Source organism: Chionomys nivalis, chromosome 8, assembly GCF_950005125.1.
Source record: "Chionomys nivalis chromosome 8, mChiNiv1.1, whole genome shotgun sequence".
NCBI classification, from domain to species: domain Eukaryota; kingdom Metazoa; phylum Chordata; class Mammalia; order Rodentia; family Cricetidae; genus Chionomys; species Chionomys nivalis.
This window is the reverse complement of record NC_080093.1, coordinates 93,550,498-93,570,043: the sequence shown is the minus strand read 5'-3', so window position 1 is coordinate 93,570,043 and position 19,546 is coordinate 93,550,498. Positions and strand designations below refer to the sequence as shown.

General features: G+C 41.6%; 2 protein-coding genes across 2 annotated transcripts; both read right to left on the bottom strand.

Moving 5' to 3' along the window:
• Positions 1-969: 969 nt before the first annotated feature.
• On the bottom strand, positions 970-2,321 carry LOC130879394 (hemoglobin subunit beta). Its single transcript, XM_057777877.1, has 3 exons — positions 2,159-2,321; positions 1,831-2,053; positions 970-1,235 (listed from the first exon to the last, which is right to left on the bottom strand). The coding sequence occupies exons 1-3, from the start codon at positions 2,248-2,250 to the stop codon at positions 1,107-1,109; spliced, it is 444 nt and encodes a 147-aa protein (XP_057633860.1). The 5' UTR covers positions 2,251-2,321; the 3' UTR covers positions 970-1,106.
• A 14,749-nt stretch (positions 2,322-17,070) lies between these two features.
• LOC130879393 (hemoglobin subunit beta-like) lies at positions 17,071-18,401 on the bottom strand. Its single transcript, XM_057777876.1, has 3 exons — positions 18,247-18,401; positions 17,920-18,142; positions 17,071-17,324 (listed from the first exon to the last, which is right to left on the bottom strand). Exons 1-3 carry the CDS (start codon positions 18,336-18,338, stop codon positions 17,196-17,198), a joined length of 444 nt encoding a protein of 147 aa, XP_057633859.1. The 5' UTR covers positions 18,339-18,401; the 3' UTR covers positions 17,071-17,195.
• Positions 18,402-19,546: the final 1,145 nt, after the last annotated feature.

The window sequence follows — 19,546 nt, the reverse complement described above, 5'->3', positions numbered from 1 at the left end:
AACAGGTAAATTTAATTTCATTTTGATGACTTCACCATGCAGTCTCATAATTGATATCTAATTAGTCATCATGTATCACATGTATTAGTCTAACAACATTGCCAGACTTGTGGAAGAATAGAACACTTGAAACTCATAGCCAGAAACACACACACACACACACATCAGAAGCAAGTTCAGGGAGATGCCAATCTCCAATCCTTTCATGGATATTCAAAACAGACACATTTGTAATTCTCGTTGCTGTGAGCTCAGGAAAGCTCCCAAGGTCAGCAATGCCTATCAAGAAACAAAATGTTTTCTCATATTCTCCCCAGTCCCGCCTTTACCAGTGTCGAGACCCCTGATCTCCTGTGCAAGCTGCGAGTGTGTGGAGATTCACAGGACACTGCTGATGGGAGAGGCAGGGGACAACGACTCAAGAGCTGTTTTTCCTGTTTCCAGCATATCTCTATAACACAGTGGAGTTATCTAAGATAGAGGTCAGGAGAGGATGAGACGTGAGGGTAGAAAAGCATGGAAGGAAGAAAACCCTTCAGAGTGAAAATTGCAGACAGGAGAAATGACTAAAGTGAGGTGACTAAAGTGAGGTCTCTGAAGCACCAGGCAGTGAGTGGAAAGACAAGAGAAGTTTCTGAGAACAGCTAGAAAATCTATGCTGTAAATGAAACCTTAAGTTGAATTCTTTTCCGAGTGATGACGAATGGCATCGGCGGTTCCCATAGCAACTGCTTACTAGCTCATCGCCTATCACGAAGCACCAGATACCAGCTTATTAGCTCAAAGTCAAAAGGAATAGCCTTTTCTGAATACTCATTTCTTTTCTCTATTTTATTTTTGGTTTTAATTGAAATAGAATGACATGACTTTTATCTTCCCTTTACTTCCCCAAACATAGCCCAGTTACTTTATTTATACTTTAATTGCTCCATATGAATTCTTCCAAGAAACACAATTAAAACACACCCATTGCAAGGAAAATAAATATCTTTTATTAGATAGAAGTAGAAGCCCAAAGGTCTTCATTATTTAGCACAAATGGAGAGTTTTTCTCCAGGAGACAAAAAAAAAAAAAAATAGTGCATAAACAAGAGCAGGAAAGGGGGTTAGTGGTACTTGTGAGCCAGGGCAGAGGCCACACCAGCCACCACCTTCTGAAAGGCAGCCTGTGCAGCAGGGGTGAAATCCTTGCCCAGGTCGTGGGACAGCACAATCACGATCATATTGCCCAGGAGCTGTAGAAAGACAGAACAGGCATCTCATCATACTAGAGCAAAAACACCAGACACTGCAGGCTCATTTCAAACAGCAACTTATGGTTATAGTCTTACAGCAGACGCAGAATGACAGCTGGGTCCCACCTGCCAGTGCTGATGAGAATCCTCTATGGCAACAGAATCTATAGGCAAATTTTATTCTTCCCTATGAGCCTAGTCAAAGAGCCAGTGGGCTCTGGTATTCTTGAGAGCTGTGCAAGGAAGCAGGGCATTGCCTATCTTCCCTGTCCTCAATGCAAATTACCAGAAAATACTTGAAAGAAAACGAAATAAGAAAAAAAGCAGATAAAGAAGAAGAAATAGATTTTAAAACTGGAAGTGAAAATGAAGAGTTTCTTGGAGAAAGAGGAAATCACAGCCTCGAAGAACAAAGAGGGGAGACCACGATAGTGAGGGGAGGTAAAGTCATCAAACTCTTGCCGGCCCTCCACGGGGCACAAGCAGGCATCTTCCATCCAAACTTCTCCCTAGTGTCTCTTCCCTCTTCCTTCTGATGGGAAGGTGGACGCCAAAGCCAGAGGAAGGAAACCACGGGCAAACCCATCAGACTCACCCTGAAGTTCTCAGGATCTACGTGCAGCTTGTCACAGTGCAGCTCACTCAGGGCGGAAAAGGTGCCCTTGAGGTTGTCCAGGTGTTTCAGGCCATCACCAAAGGCAGTGATCACCTTCTTGCCATGGGCTTTTACCTTGGCATTGCCCATGACAGCAGAGGCAGAGGACAGGTCCCCAAAGTGTTCAAAGAACCTCTGGGTCCAAGGGTAGACAACCAGCAGCCTAAGGAGAAGACAACCAGAGGACGCTGGAAGTTAGTGCCTGTGGAAAACAGACCTGCATCTCCATGCACCCAACTTGTGAGCTCATTGTAACCTCAGTACCAACCTGCCCAGGGCCTCAGCGCCAACTGCGTCAGCATTGGCCTTCCCCCACAGGCCGGAGATGGCAGCCTTCTCGGCATCAGTCAGGTGCACCATGGTGTCTGTTTCTGGGCTAGTGCTTCAACACAACTATGTCAGAAGCAAGTGTGAGGAGCAACTTGTCCTGCCCCACCTTTTATGCCCTGCCCTGGCTCCTGCCTTCTCTGCCCACTGTGAGCAGATTGGCCAATGTCAGGGTGTGACTCTGTAGGATGAGGCTTCAGCAATGACAACCATATCTACTCAGGGCGGCTACAGCACTGACTTAGGGATCTGAGTTCTGGGTCCTCCCTCCCAATATGATCGTTCTTATCCTTTCAGCATTCACTGGCCCTAAAACATCTTTTTTTGGCAACTAAATTTATGAATTTTTGGATAAATAACATCGTTGGTCTATTAGATTCTTCTTCAATATTGTTTACTACAGAAATGAAAAATAGTAGCATATTATGAGTAGGAAAATGACCTGTTTGGGTTTTTCATTTGTTTGTTTGTTTTGTTTTGGCTTGAATGTTTAAGAGGCTCTCCCCTTGAGAATTCAGGTTATACAACATAAATAAGAAGACAAAATAATCATTCTTCTATTGTTTCTTTAATTCTGTTTTTATTTAATTTTGGATTAAATCTCCAGGGAAAAAAATTAAACATGTGTTCACTTATTTCAAGTTGGTCTTTTGTGTGTTTCCTTGTTTCTTTAATCTGTTTACTTAGTCCAGTAAGTTTAGAGAAGCAGCTAAATTGAGTGTGTCTTATACACTTGTTACTCTTTAAGTTTTGGGGACCCAGAGATGGAAACAGAACTCTCAATTCAGAAGAAAATCAATACAGATACAAAGCTTGTTAGAACCCAAAGACTGGTGGTAATATTTGGGGACTCGGTTATCTGGAAGGAAAGACTAAAGAGGAACAGTGAACATTCTCTATCTGTAATCATCTGTGGATGTCTGGAGGAGCAGAGGGACTTTCTATCACTTAAATTCAGTATCGGGAAAACCTAGTGGCAGAAAGGTTGAAAAATTCTTCCTGTGTTCAAATTTTTTTCTATCTTCCTTCTTCCCTCCCTCTTTCTTCCCTCCTTACCTCCCTCTCTCTGTCTCTCCCTTCATCTTTTCCTTCCTTCCTTCCTTCCTTCCTTCCTTTCTTCCTTCCTTCCTGTCTTTCTTACTTTGCTTTCATTACTGATTCATTCGTCCATTTTGCTGCTTTCTGGGCAGTATGTATGTTATGTTTTAGAGTCATTTTCATGTTTGATAGTCCTTACCTATCTCCACTTGCTGTGTACACTTATTTATTGTTACTATTAAACTGTTTAATTTTCATCTTTATGGATTTTCCAGTTTCCCTCTACTTCCTGCCCTCTAAACTCTCACATAAAACATCCTTAACTTTTTACACTAAGAACTTCTGAAGTAGATTTTTCCTTCTTGGTGTTAAAAGCTGCAAGAAACTAAATAAACTCCAAGAGTAGCAAAACAGAAGGCATAATTACAGGATGAGGTTCTGGGGGAAAAGGCCACAGTAGCATGAGAGGAAGGAGAGAAGCCCATGTGGGTGAAAATGACTAACACACATTACAGAAATGTGTAAAAGTATTAAACTATGCAAAGACTTCAAAAAGTTACCATGAGAAAAGGAAAAGCTACAAGCATTTCTGATCTCTCTCTCCCCTCCCCTCTCCCCACCAGTGTCTGGCTGGCTGCTGGCTGGTGCATTGCTCCCTGTTTCTCCCCACTCCTCACACATATGCACTTCATTGAAACATAATGGACCAGTAGTACATAAAGCAACCAAGAACGGAGATGACTAAAATACACTGTCTACAACCGCTCATATTAGATCTCCACCACTAAACTTTCACAGGAGCTCTGCAGCAAAGAATGAGAATACAACAACAAACTGCCAAGTTTTCCCCATCCATGTAATTTTAGTAAGAAGACCATGACTCTTAGCAACTAGGACCTGTCGGTGAAGGACATGAGTTTCAGAGAATTATCCAGAGTTCTCCAATATGGTGATTGTTTTAGACAGCTTCTTTCTGTGGTTTTCTGCTTCCAGAGTGGAGATAATACAGGAAGCTGTTGTGCTTTTTCTTCAGTATTTGGAAGGCAAATATTTCGAGTGCCTCCCTCCCCATTTAAAACTCTTAGCATCTATAAATTCTCTTACTTTATTGCCCATTCCCCAAACATCTTGCATTCCTTCATGCCTGATTATTATTATTAATAATAATAATAATAATGGTATGGTATTATTATTATTATTATTATTATTATTATTGTGGTTAACGGTCTTCATTGGGTTTTATAGCATTTAGACCAGAGCTGCCAGGTGGTGACAGTCTTATTGCTGATTGGGCTGGATGTGGATGTTAGGGTGGGGTTCTTGGCCTGGGTAGGTGCAGGGTTGGTCATCCCAGGAGCTCTCCCGTGTCTTTGCCACCACCGTGAGTTTTCCTGCATTACCTTGACAAGTTCACCCTTTGCAGCAAGGTGCAGGGTCAGATCTCCTGCTTTCATGTCTCAGGGTCGGCCCTTCCACACTTACACCTTCAGGGCCAGCTCTACTGTGTTGCCCAGGCATGGTGCAGGGGCCACTCTTGTGAGTGCTAAATCAAATGGCGGGGGGATTGGACAAGGCTAGCTCTCCCACCTGTCTGAGGCATTGATGAGGAGAGGAGAAGAATCTCTCTCCTGCCCATGCTGCCACATGACAGGTGAGTGATGGGGACGAGTCTTTCAAGCTAATGATAGCAGAGCTGGCCACACCTTTGCCAATGGGATTGGCTCTATTGTGCTGTCCAGACAGGGTGCAAGGCCTGTTCTCAGAGTATTGCACCTAGTGGCTGGCACTCTGCAGCCCTTCTGACCTCAAGGTCAGTTCTCTCACTTGACTCAGGACATCCATGGGAGGCAGGGGCAGAGGAGCAGACTATTTCTTAATTTGTCTATTGGGGACCTTGCTGGAGAGGGGAAACTCTAGGACACGGGGAAAAAACTAGAAAATAATCATTCTGAGTGAGGCATCCAAGACCCAGAAAGACAAATATGGTATGTATTTTCCTATATGTGGATATGGGCTGTTAAGTAAATGATAAAACATCTGACCCAGAGAGATTAGGTAAAGGGGGGGTGTCAAGAGGGAAGCATGGATCTTCCTTGAAAGCATAAAGAGAATTGATTTTATGTGTGAACTGGGAGCAGGTAGGGATGGGAACTGGAAAGATCATGAGGTGAGGGAGGTGAGACGGTGGCAGACACTATGTGGAGAAACAGCTGGAAATGGGTGAATTTAGGAGACGGTATGGAAAGTTAGCACAGCGGTATCTTCCTGGAATTTATAAAAGTGATCAGAGGGAAGATTCTTAGTAATAAGGGACACAGTCTCAACTTCCCACCTCTTGTAGCCTGGCAAGATTTTCAGTGGCAGGTCTAGGATGCTTTCAATTGACTTGTTGGCCAAGGGCATCTAATGAAAATCTGCAAACAACTCAGGCTGATGCTAAGACAAAGGGTTGCTCTCCACAAACTGACAGTGTGGCCCCATTGCTGAGAATAACATCCTTACATCTCAATGAATGATGAAAAGTCGAGCTGGTGCCTATATGGAGGTTCACTATGTTCTGGTCTCTTTGGTGGTGAGGGAAGGTCCTCTGCAGGCTACTGAAAGCGAAATATGGACACTGTCCCATCCACCAAACCTTTGACCTATACTCTGTCCTGCCTGCAAAATATGCCTAGCAGGGTGGCACAGGATGTTTGGGAGTGGCCAATCAATGTCTGGTTGGATTTAAGGTCCACTCCACAAGAAGTAATTTATACCCAACACGGTTTAGAAAACTATGAATCAGAAACTATATAGCCCAAAGATCTAGACTAAAATCAAACATGACTGATCTATTTAAAAAAAAAAATAATTAATTAAATGATTCCTAATGATATTCTGCTGTTTTCAGATCAGTACCCTATCCAATCATCATCAAAGAGGTTTCCTCAGGCAGCAGATCAGAACAGATGCAGAAACCCACACCCAGACATTATGTAGAAAGAGAATCTAAATTGGAGGTTCAATCAAATCCTTCCCCTCAAAACTCAGGGTATTAGTTGGAAGAAGAGGTGGAAAGATCTTAAGACTCAAAAGGAGTGGAAGATACCAGAAAAACAAAGCCCTCTGAATTATCTAATCAAGGCACATATGAGCTCACAGAGACTGAAGCAACAAGCACAGGGCCTACATGGTTTTATACCAGGTCCTCTACTTATATATTATTGCTGTGGGATAACCCTCCTGTATGCTGTGAATATGTATTACTCGCATTGGTTGATAATAAAGCTGATTTGGCCTATAGCAGAACAGAATAAGACTAGGTTGGAAAACCAAACTGAAGATAAAGAAAGAAGAGGGCAGAGTCAGGCAGAGAGATGCAAGCAGTTGCTGGGGAAACAAGATGTTAGAGGACAGGAAAAGCCATTTGACAAAATACAGATTAATAGAAATGGATTAATTTAAGTTATAAGAGCTAGTAAATAATAAACCTGAGCGATGAGCCAAACATTCTGGAATTAATATAAACTTTCGTATGTTTATTTGGAACCAGGTAGTCAAGACAGAAGAAAAGTTCCACCTCCATTTATACATTATAGCTATTAGCTTAGGAGTTTTATGGGACTCCTGGATATCAGAAGGAATGCGTCTCTGACTCTTTTGTCTGCTTTTGGACTCTTTCCCCCCTGTTTCCATGTCTAACTTCAATATGAGAGCTTTTGCTTCATCTTATATTTTATTGTGTCATGTTTGACTGTTAATTTTTTTATTATTAAATAAAATTATTCATTTAAGGTCTGAAGAGATGGCTCAGTGGTTAAGAGCATTGGCTGCTCTTCCAGAGGTCCTAAATTTCCAGCAACCACATAGTGGTTTACAACCATCTGTAATAAGATCTGGTGCCCTCTTCTGACCTGCAGGAATTCATGTATGCAGAACACTCCATATAATTAATAAATAAATATTTTTATAATTTTTATTTATTTTTTTATTCATTTATTCGTTATAGATACAATATTCTCTCTATGTGTATGTCTGCAGGCCAGAAGAGGGCACCAGACTTCATTACAGATGGTTGTGAGCTACCATGTGGTTGCTGGGAATTGAACTCAGGACCTTTGGAAGAGCAGGCAATGCTCTTAACCACTGAGCCATCTCTCTAGCCCTAAATAAATATTTTTTAAAAAATAAATGATGTGTTACATTTGTTTATGCTGTGGAACATTTGTTGAAAATATTATTCATTTATTGTACATCCTGATTGCAGCTTCCCCTCCCTCAACTCCTCCAATTCCCTCCCCTTTAAACTCCCCAATACATCCTCTTCTGTTTCTGTTGAGAAAGGAACAGGCTTCCAATGGCAGTCAACAAAGCATGGTGTGTACAAGATACACTTAAAGAAATGCTCAACATGCTTAGCTATCAGGGAAATGCAAATCAAACGACTCTGAGATATCATCTTATACCAGTCAGAATGGCCAAGATCAAAAATGGTAATGACAATCTATGTTGGACAGGATGTAGAGTAAAAGGAACACTCCTTCACTGCTGGTGGGAGCACAAATTTGTACAGTCACTTTGGAAATCAGTGTTGTTATTTCTCAGAAAACTGCAAATCAATCTACTTCAAGATACATGATACCACTCTTCAGCATATACCCCAAGGATACTCGACCATACCACAAGGACACTTGCCCAACGAGGTTCATAGTAGCATTATTTGTAATAGCCAGAACCTGGAAACAACCTAGTTGCCCCTCAACAAAAGAGTGAATAAAGAAAATACGGTATATGTATCTACCCTATGGAGTATTATTGAGTAGAAAAAACAATGACATCATGTAATTTGCAGGCAAATGGCTGGAAGTAGAAAAAAAAATCATCGTGAGTGGAATAAACCAAACCCAGAAAGACAAACATGGTATGTACTCACTCATAAGTGGATATTATATGTAAATCAAAGAATGATCAGGCTACAGGACTCAGATCACAAGGAGGACCCTGAGAGGGATAAATGGCTCTCCCTGGCAAGAGGAGGTAGATGAAATGTCCTGGGTAAACTGGGACCAGGGATGTAGAGGGGAGGGGATTTGGGGATGGGAACATGAGGGATCAGGATGGTTCAGTTGGCAGTGGGAAGGAGGGGGAGAATAGTGGCAGAGACATCTTGATAGAGGGGCTCATTGTGGGGTTGGGGGAGAAACCTGGTGCCAGGGAAACTCCCAGGAGTCCACAAGGTTGACTCCAGCTAAGACTCCTGGTAAGAGTTAAGAGAGTGCCTGAACTGGCCTTCCGCTGTCATCAGGTTGGAGACTCCCCTAATTGTCATCATGGAGCCTTTGTCCACTACCTGATGGAAGGGAAGCGGATGTAGGGATCAATGGCCAAGCACCGGGCCAAGCTCCAAGAGTCCAGTTGAGGAGAGGATGGAGAGGTTTTATAAGCAATCAGTTTTCAAGCTCATGATGGGGAAACCCACAGAGACTGCTGACCTGAGCTTGTGAGAGCTCACGAACTGTAGACAGACAGCTGGGAGCTCACATGAAACTGATCTGAGCCCTCTGCATGTGTGTGACAGTTTTGTAGCTTGGTCTTTTATTGTGTCCCTAGCAGTGGGACCAGGACCAGTCCCTGATGCATAGGCTGGCTCTTTGAGGCCTATTCACTGTGGTGGGATGACTTGTTCAGTCTTGGTGCAGTGGGGGAGGAGATTGGTCTTGCCTCAACTTGATGTGCCACATTTTGTTGATTCCCAGAGGAGGCCTTGTCCCATCTGAATGGAAGAGACAGAGGAGGAGTGGATGGATGGGGTGTGTGAAAGGGAGGCATGGGAGGATGAGGGAGAAGTATGTAAAATAAATAAGAAAAGATAAACACAATTTTTAGAAAGCAGGGCATGTCAAGTTGAGGTCTGACTAAGCTCATCCCCTTGTATTAAGACTGGGCAAGGCAACCCAGTATGAGGAATGGGTTCCTGGAAGCCAGGCAAAGCCTTAGGGACAGGCCCTGCTCCCACCACTTCAGGAGTTCCACAAGTAGCTCAAGCTCAACAACGATCACACATATTTAAATGGCCTAGGTCAGTCCCATGCAGGCTCCATAGATGCCAGTCTAGTCTGTGATCTCCTATGAGCTTAGGTTAGTTGTTTCTGTGGGTTCCCTTGTGATGACCTTAGCCTACCCTCCACCATCCCTAACTCATACAATCCTTCTTCCTTCTCTTCAACAGGATTCTCAGAGCTCAGCCCAGTGCTGAACTGTGTAAAGGGCATCTAGTGTTTCTGGCTATTAGGAATAACACTGTTGTAAACAATTGTGGAACGATTGAGCATCCTTTGGGTATATGCCAGAGACTGGCATAGCTGGATCCTGAGGTAGCTTGATTCCCAATTTTCTAAGAAACTTCCATATTGATTTCAAAGTGCTTGTACAAATTTATACTTCTATCACCGAATGAAGGCCCCCTGATGACAACTAGGGTTGTCAATTTGATTAGAGATGGCCAGTTCAGGCTATCTATCCACTACTGCTAGGAATCCTAATTGGAGTCATCCTTGTAGATTTGTAGAGATATCCCTTGCACCTGGTTTCTACCTGACTCCAAAAGGCCGCACCAAGAGGTCTCTTTTACTACCTTTGCCCTCCTCTCACCACCCAACCCCATCTCTCATATTCCCATCCATGCCTACCCTACTCAACCTAGGAGATCTCTTCTATTTTCCTTCCCACAGAAATCCATGCATCCCTATACCCTCTTTGGGTCCTCTTTGTTACCTAGCCTCTCTGAAGCTGTGGATTGTAGCATGGTTATCCTTTACAGCTAATATCTACTTATGAGTGAGTGCATACCATGTTTGTCTTTCTGGGTCTGGTTACTCAGGATGATTTTTTTTTTCTAGTTCCATCCATTCGCCTTCAAATTTCCTGATGTCATTGCTTTTAATAGCTGAGTGATATTTCATTATGTAAATGTACCACATTTTCTTTATCCATTCTTCAGTTAAGGGGCATCTAGATTGTTTCCAAGTTCCGGGTTATTATGAATAATGCTGCTATAAACAGTTGAGCAAGAGTCTTCATGAAATGATTGAGCGTTCTTTGGGTGTATGCCCAAGAATGGTGTTGCTGGGTTATGAAGTAGACTGATTCCCAATTTTCTAAGAAATCTCTGTACTGATTTCCAAAGTGGCTGTGCAAGTTTGCACTCCCTCCAACAGTGGAGGAGTGTACCCTTTGCTCCATATTCTCTCCAGCATGTGCTGTATTAGCGTTTTTGATCTTAGCCATTCTGGCTGGTATGTGATGGAATCTCAAGGCCGTTTTAATTTTCATATCCCTGATGGCTAATGATGTTAAACAATTCTTTAAGTATCTCTCAGCCATTTAGATTCATCCGTTGAGAATTCTGTTTAGATCTGATTGTTATCTCTTAGAAGTCTTTTTCATGAGAGACAGAAAGGGAGTGGATCTGGAGGAAATGGGACATGGGAGGAAGTGAGAGGAGTGAAGGGAGGGAAGCTATAATCAGAATATATTGAATGGGAAATTAATGTATTTTCATTTTTATTAAAGATAGATTTTATATATACATATATACACATATATATGTATATGCATATACAAACACGTATTTTCCGTCTCACACCATTCCAGATACATGTATATACATATATCTGAATATGAATATATCTGGACATTCATATATCTGGGTATGAATATATCTGGAATGGAGTGAGACATCTTGAAGGCTGGGGTTGTGGAGAGTAAGACACCTTCTGAAATCAGCATAGAGAGATAGAAACACATAAGCCCTGAGATCTGTGACTTTCAAGATGATGAGAAACACATTGCATCTGAGAGCTGAATTATACAAAGAACAGATGGAGAGGGCTATCCTAGGAATAGAATTAGAACATCCTAAGGGCTGGTGCAGTTGTGAGATGAAGTAGCCATTTTACAGCCTTCTTCAGCTCTAAGCATGTATGGAGACCACAAGACGGATGACTCAGGGGCTCTCAAGAGGCTCAGCCTGATCAGGCTTTTTAAAGGATATTTTTATTTGTGCCAGATGACAATAAAAATGGTTGACCAGCCTAAACACATGCCTCCATCAAAGGGTTAATTTTGTCATCTTGAAAATGTGGTTATCATTTTGTGATTGATTACAATGTACCCATGCTTTTTTTGATACCCACGAGAGGACTGTCCCTTACAGAACAGAAATGGAGGAGGAGTATATGGGGACATGGGGGATTACACAGAGGGGAGTTTGGGGAGGGAATGGGAGGAGAGAAAAGAGGGGAAACTTTGTTCAGAATACAAAATAAGTGAATAAATTTAATTAATCAAAATGTACTGTAGAACTTTACATATATAAACTTTCAAATTCTTTATAATGATATTTTGAACAGAACTATAAAATAACTTACAGCATTATCACCACTACTCCTAGGGAGAAGATCCCATAAACTTCCAGGCTCTTGTTACAGCATTGGTTCAGCAGTCAAGCAGAGCAAGACATCTTCACATAAAATATTTAACTACTAAACTATTTAAATAGCAATTGAGACAGTTTGTTAGTACAGAAACACACACTTATAAAAATGGGAGCAAGCTAGTGGAATAGAAATTGGCAAGCACACGAACACCTTCAGGTATCAATGTTTTTCTTTGTTTGGTTTTTGATTTTCATGACACAGATTCTCTGCTTAGCCCAGGCTGTCCTGGATATCACTCTGGAGGCTATGCTGACCTTGAACTCACAGAATTTTACCTGCCTCTGCCTCCCAAGTGCTGGGATAGAAGTGTAAGCTACCACCACCCAGGGATTACCAATATTTTTAACCACTATGTCTTGGTCATAGCCACAGGAAATTAATGGCAGCTGTGTCTTATCCATCATTCATATTTTCACAGAAAGTGTCATTGTCTAAGCAATAAAAAGAGAAAAACTCTCATCAAATAACCCATTTAGTTTAAAAAATCATAAAAATACTACAATTTCATATCAGATCAATCAACTATCAATGAAGTTAAATGCAGTATTTCTCATTTTTTAAAGAAATTCTAAACTTTACTATTTGCAGGAGATGCTGGAGACTATCTTGGTAAAAGAAATAGCTCAGACTCTAAAATATAAGCATTATTTACTTTCTCTAGTGTGAAATATGAAAAAAGAAGGATGTGTGATAAACACTACAACTGGTATCAGTGGAAGGGAAAAGAGGAAATGAGCCATGGATGTGAGGGAAAGATGATCAACATATTTTATACACATAGAAAAATGTACTAAATGAAGTCCATCGGTTTTTGTCAAGTAATATAAACTAATAAAAATTAATAAAAAAACAAATTCTTTACCAAATATGAAATATGTAATGTCTCAACCTTAACTATGGTCACCAGTCAGTGCAATAGGACACAAAAACTCACTGTTCTAGAGTAACAGCCACTATCACCTTTTACCAACATCTCTTTGAAATCTTCCTCATTCATAGCTGCCCTTTCCACCCAATTTCCAGGTCATTGTTGTCATCCCAGTCAGAGATATCCCAGATATAGAGTGTTCTGTTAAATGAATTAAACACCCTTTATGGTTTTTTATATGGCATAATTCTATATTCCAAATCAAAACAGGAAAATTTGGTTAGGAGCACACTTCATTGTTGGAATGCTTGAGTGATTCCGGTGATTCCCTGATCAGATCTTCCATACCAAACAGGAATAGGTGGAAGAGGAGTAGTGGGACTAGCATCTCTGGGAGGAGAGGCGAGGAGACAGATGGGAGAGCAGTGAAAGGCCTGTAGTTGGTGGCCTCTGACGTCATATAGGGATTTTTCATATGCCAGTTTTTATCTCTTTCACATTCATGTTGACACTGCTAGCTCCCCATCACTGTGTCTATGCTCTTAGAAAGAGGCTTGGGAAACCCCCACCACCTGTGTTGTCGATACTGACCTATCTCCACATCAGTTCAGGTACTTTCTGTCTAGGCAAACAAGGATGATAATCATGTCCAAAGTTCTGGAACTACTGTGGCAAAACTCCATAAACTTCTAACTGCATTTCTTTGTATTCTTTAACTCTGGGCTCCATATTTATTTCATTGAATTAAGCATAGTTTGAGTTGTAGACTGTTACTGTATGGCCATCAACAACCATCTGAATTATTCCTCAATGCTCACCAGCTTCTGGATAAAGTGCAGACATGTACTACAAATTTAGAGTTCATAATTCTTTATGTTGCTAGGCCTGTATCTTCTTAGCCTCTCAAAGAGACAAGACCGTCTTCTCTGTTGTCCCTGTTGCCAGCATGAGCATGACTCAACTTGCTCTGAAAAACTCAAACCACTTTTAATAATCACATCCATTAATCTTTTTGAAAGTATTTTCACCATGGATCCAGACATACGCTTCATATTACTCTCTGGTTCTGGTCCTCCACTCAGAACTGGGCATGACTTCCAGACAGAGTAACACAAAGCTCTTCCCGGTTTATAGCCTCACAGTCTGGCTTTCCTGAAGTGCTTATTGCTTCCTTCTATCATTGTTGCTTACAGGACTCCTTCCTTGTTTATACTCCCAGACTCTATATGTGTGCTTTCTCTCCTATAGTAACACCAAGACATTATATGATCTTTTCTTCAAAATAGATAGAAATCCTTTGTGTTCTCAATCTCTTCCCAACCAAGTTAAGACTGAGGCAATGCTAACCAAAGTCCACAGGAATCTACTCTCTCATTTGATCACAAGAATTTAGTAAATATATTCATTTTAATATCATGTAAACTATCAAAAATACTAATAGGTACCAAAAAAAGATTACTAGCTTTATAAAACAACTTTCAGAAAAAAAAGTGATGAGCCTTGGAATGAGTCTGATCTAATAGTGTTTATTATTGTGAGTATTTAAGCCTCTACCCTGCTGATTAATGTGAATATTGCATATTCTGTGCTGATTGATGGCTGTCACAACATAACACTCCTTTCATATAAATAAGTTATATCTTAAATTTCAGGTAAGAGTGACACTATATAATTCATCCATGCTTAATTCAAGTTCCTTTTCTTCTCATTATGTCATAAGGATGGAAAACCACAACCAGATTTTCTCCTGTCTTATCAAGTCTGAGCTTTTAATGTGTCCCCTCCAGATAAACAGGTATTCATTGATGTTTGCCAATTTAGTGACAATAGAAGTTTACTGAATATTCCTTTCTCTTAAAACCATTAGGAAAAGACTTTGTAGAAATGGGAAACAGGAGACACAGCCTTATGATAAGGAAAATAATGTTATGCACTTGGTGGTTTGTTTCCATGATAAACTCACCCTTGAATCAAAGACTTTTGTTCAAAGTACTGCATGGAAAGACTAGCGGGTTAAAGGGAGAGCCATGGGACTAGTTATGGGACTTATGTCTCTTGCAATCATTGGTATCCTTTTCATACTAAGCCCCTTCTTTTGCTTTCTTGGGTTATCAGCGTTTCTTCCCTCCTCACCTCTATTTCATGTGGAAGTCTGTGTGTTGAGCTGCATGGTCCTCCTCGAAAGTCTCCTTACAGCTTCTACTCTCCACTTCCTGTGTCCCAACCCTCATTTCATCTAGACTGGCGAGACTTTCTGCATTAGTTTGCATTCCCCTTACACAGTCTCATTCATACTCGGATCAGTGTCAATCGAGAGAGTCCGTACAGAGGCTGAACTGAGTTATCACCAACACACACTGTTAACTTCCTATCTGTTTGTGTGTTTGGCAAGATATCTGTTCCACATCTCCACAGAATATTTAGGTGAATATCATCTGTATGCTAGCTTATTATCATTTTCAGTACTCTCTAAGTAATTCAAAAAAAACTTCTTTCAGAACAAGGTAGTAAGAGGTAATATTTTCTTTTCTTTTTTTTTTTTTTTTTTTTTTGGATTTTTCGAGACAGGGTTTCTCCGTAGCTTTTGGTTCCTGTCCTGGCACTAGCTCTTGTAGACCAGGCTGGCCTCGAACTCACAGAGATTAGCCTGCCTCTGCCTCCTGAGTACTGGGATTAAAGGCATGCGCCACCACCTCTCGGCAAGTGGTAATATTTTCATATCAACACATCAGTACATTAGGGCTGAGACTGCTGATATCAACACATCAGTACATTAAGGGCTGAGACTGCTGATAGAGAAGGTTAGCTATTTGATCTGATGATACTATATTACTTTGAAAAACTTACTAGAAAAATATTTCTTAGGAGAGAGAAAAACAGAGAAAGAGGTGAGGAGGGAGGCAGGGAGGAACATGTGCATGCACACACACACACATGGAAAAAGAGAGAGAGCCTCCAGCACCAGTGAATACAGAGAGTAGCATTCAACCAGGCCTTTGGCTTTTGCAAATCCAGAGAGCATCTCTGGACTAGACCTCAGCTCCACCAGGACACAGAAGCACCATGGAATAGACCCAGGTCCAGGTGACTCATAGCAAAGCAAAAATAATCCATTTCAATTAGGATTCAGTAAAGGAGTGCAAGCATAATATGATGTGTACCGCCACTTCCTTATAAACTAGCATCTATTATTGATTTTATTAAACCCAGAAAAAGTAGGCAAGGATTCTACATACTACAAAAAGGATTGCTTACGCTATCTTTTAGTTAGCCAAAAGCCCATTATGTGACTCATGGGGCAGCTGTAAAAATTTCCAGTGCCATTTGAAAGCAGAAGATACTGCTTTGAGGACAGTAGGCTTCAGGGCTCTAGATACTGCATCCTATGAGGCCCACATTTTGTAAACACTGCTTGGCTTCTTAGCAAGAATTAGTAGGGACTATAGATATGCATGAGACACCTGGCCTCAGACTTATCTTATGTGTCCAATATTTTATTCTATATGGTTTATACTTTCCCATTAGTCTAAGTCTTCAGTTCATTTAAAGTTGCACAATCTCTTAATGTTTTGTGAGTTTTATTATGTAACCTCAATAAAACTTATACAGACTATTCCTTAATTAAAGACCACTTATGATGTGCAGTCATTTCAAAATCTTACTAAAATTTTACTGGAGAGTAGTGCAAGAAACGCATGGAACTCATATATTGTTTACAGAATTTAGTCTGACCTGGGTGGTTATGGAGAGAAAAACAAACTGAGGATGTACTACCTACGGTGTTGACTCTAGTAACCGCATACGAAGAAAAACAATCAGACAGCGTGAAAGACAGACTGGATCCCCAACTCATCTCTCAATACTGAAGATAAACATACTAAGAAAGAGTAGGTAGTCTGTCTACAGGGTGTTATGAAACATTCATGACACACCAGTGGAAAAAACTGGATTTTCTTATTCTTCCATTATTAACTCCTAACTCAGGCCAGAACATGGTGTGATGTGAAAAGCTCCCAGGGAAAACCTCTTTAGTACAGTGGGGGTCTCTATGGTCAGAGGATTCAGGAGATGGTGAACAATGTGGCCAAAAAAAAAACATGAATTGAGAACTTTAGGGAATAATAATAGCTTTAGGCAAAAAAAAATTATTGACTAGAGATCTGTCTATAAGGGGTTAGGTAGGCAAGGGAAACGATAGGAGACATTTGTAAGAAAGACTAGAGAAAACAGATGACACACTTAAAATGTAGCCAAAATCTAATCTACAAATGAAGCCACCACTTGAATTCTCCTGTGAGTGCTGTGTGCATGAGAGGCTGTAGCATGTTCCTTGCTGTTTCAGCAGCTATCATGAGAAACAAGGCTTAGTTTCTTTTCCCAAGGACAGAACTGAACTCTGACTTCTTTGTATCCTGAATCCTGACACATGAGTACTTCCATATGAGACACATATATAATTGAACACACCACTGCAGTGAAAGTAAATGCCTTTTATTAGTCAGAAGAAAGATGCCCCAAGGCCTTCATCATTTTGCCCACAGGTGGCAGTTGTTCTCTAGGAGACAAGTGAGCACAGGCAAGTGCAGGAAAGGGGGTTAGTGGTACTTGTGAGCCAGGGCAGAGGCCACACCAGCCACCACCTTCTGAAAGGCAGCCTGTGCAGCAGGGGTGAAATCCTTGCCCAGGTCGTGGGACAGCACAATCACGATCATATTGCCCAGGAGCTGTGGGAAGACAGAACAGGCATCTCATGATACTAGAGCAAAAACACCAGACACTGCAGGCTCATTTCAAACAGCAACTTATGGTTACAGTCTTACAGCAGAAGCAGAATGACAGCTGGATCCCACCCGCCAGTGCTGATGAGAATCCTCTATGGCAACAGAATCTATAGGCAAATTATAGTCTTCCCTATGAGCCTAGTCAAAGAGCCAGTGGGCTCTGGTATTCTTGAGAGCTGTGCAAGGAAGCAGGGGATTGCCTATCTTCCCTGTCCTCAAAGCAAATTACCAGGAAATACTTGAAAGAAAACAAGATAAGAAAAAAATCAGATAAAGAAGAAGAAATAGATTTTAAAACTGGAAGTGAAAATGAAGAGTTTCTTGGAGAAAGAGGAAATCACAGCCTCAAAGAACAAAGAGGGGAGACCACGATAGTGAGGGGAGGTAAAGTCGTCAAACTCTTGCCGGCCCTCCACGGGGCACAAGCAGGCATCTTCCATCCAAACTTCTCCCTAGTGTCTCTTCCCTCTTCCTTCTGTTGAGAAGGTGAACACCAAAGCCAGAGGAAGGAAACCACAGGCAAACCCATCAGACTCACCCTGAAGTTCTCAGGATCCACGTGCAGCTTGTCACAGTGCAGCTCACTCAGGGCGGAAAAGGTGCCTTTGAGGTTGTCCAGGTGTTTCAGGCCATCACCAAAGGCAGTGATCACCTTCTTGCCATGGGCTTTCACCTGGGCATTGCCCATGACAGCAGAGGCAGAGGACAGGTCCCCAAAGTGTTCAAAGAACCTCTGGGTCCAAGGGTAGACAACCAGCAGCCTAAGGAGAAGACAACCAGAGGACGCTGGAAGTTAGTGTCTGTGGAAAACAGACCTGCATCTCCATGCACCCACTTGTGAGCTCATTGTAACCTCAGTACCAACCTGCCCAGGGCCTCAGCACCAACTGCGTCAGCGTTGGCCTTCCCCCACAGGCCGGAGATGGCAGCCTTCTCGGCATCAGTCAGGTGCACCATGGTGTCTGTTTCTGGGCTAGTGCTTCAACACAACTATGTCAGAAGCAAGTGTGAGGAGCAACTTGTCCTGCCCCACCTTTTATGCCCTGCCTTGGCTCCTGCCTTCTCTGCCTACTGTGAGCAGATTGGCCAATTCCAGGGTGTGGTTCTGCAGGGTGAGGCTTCAGCAATGACAGCCATATCTCTCCCTGGCAGCTATGGCACTAACTTACATGTCTGAGCTCTGGGTCCTCCCTCTGAATAGTGTCTGCCCTTATCCCTGCAGCAAACACTGGCCATAACACATCATTTTTGGTAACTTTCAGTAAAGTTAACCACCAAGTTAACAAACAAATTGGTTGTTAAAATTACTTTCCTAATTATATCATTATGTAAATGAGAAACTGAGGCACAAATTTAGATATGCTTTTCTCATTGTTCCCAGTTTGAGTTCACGGAAGGACCTTCTCTCTCCAGGGTGCTCCTGAACATGCAACATAATCATTATCACAAATTGTGGTGCCTCCATCATGCTTCTAGGTATGCCTTCTATTGGGTGTCACTTCCTCTTGATTAAAGAATAAACACTATTTTATTTACTATTTTTTTCATTTCTCTCACACGAATGTTTTTGTGGTTTAATTGCGTGTGTATATGTGTGTGTATGTGTGTGTGTTTTCAAGTTTCATGAACACATGTGTGTGGGAGGAGTGTGGGAAGAGGCCGATAATCCATCTTCAGGGAATCTTCCTCAATTGCTCTCTACCTTATTTATTTAGTCAGGATCTTGCAAGTCAACCCAGTGCTCACAAATGAGGTTAGGTTGGGCAGCCTGCTCTTTAGGGATCCCTGTCCTGCCATCCAGGCTTTGAATCACAGGAAGGCGGCACACGATGCTCATGATGAGTATATCTGTGCGTGCCTATACCTACGTATGGAACTTACCTAGCTCTTACATCTTTACACAACCCCCAAAAAATGATGTCTGGAAAATTAGGTAAGCTTGAATTGAAATTATCCTGTGCAGTAGTGGCTAGATTCAATTTTAGGGACCCAGAGAAGCAAACAGAATTCTCAATTCTGGAAAAATAAACACAATATGAAGCTATTTAGAATCCTATGTTTTGAGACATTAGGAGAGACAATTGTCTCAAAGTAGGGATTCCTAACTGCTTCTGTCTGGGAAGGTACCTGTAGCCAAGCAGAAAAGAAAGTGGAAAGGCATTCTA

Coding starts and splice junctions, on each gene's coding strand:
- LOC130879393 (XM_057777876.1), bottom strand. CDS start 18,338: ATGGTGCACCTGACTGATGCCGAGAAGGCTGCCATCTCCGGCCTGTGG. Junction 18,143..18,246: donor GGTGCTGAGGCCCTGGGCAG/GTTGGTACTGAG, acceptor TCTTCTCCTTAG/GCTGCTGGTTGTCTACCCTT. Junction 17,325..17,919: donor TGGATCCTGAGAACTTCAGG/GTGAGTCTGATG, acceptor GTCTTCCCACAG/CTCCTGGGCAATATGATCGT.
- LOC130879394 (XM_057777877.1), bottom strand. CDS start 2,250: ATGGTGCACCTGACTGATGCCGAGAAGGCTGCCATCTCCGGCCTGTGG. Junction 2,054..2,158: donor GGCGCTGAGGCCCTGGGCAG/GTTGGTACTGAG, acceptor TCTTCTCCTTAG/GCTGCTGGTTGTCTACCCTT. Junction 1,236..1,830: donor TAGATCCTGAGAACTTCAGG/GTGAGTCTGATG, acceptor GTCTTTCTACAG/CTCCTGGGCAATATGATCGT.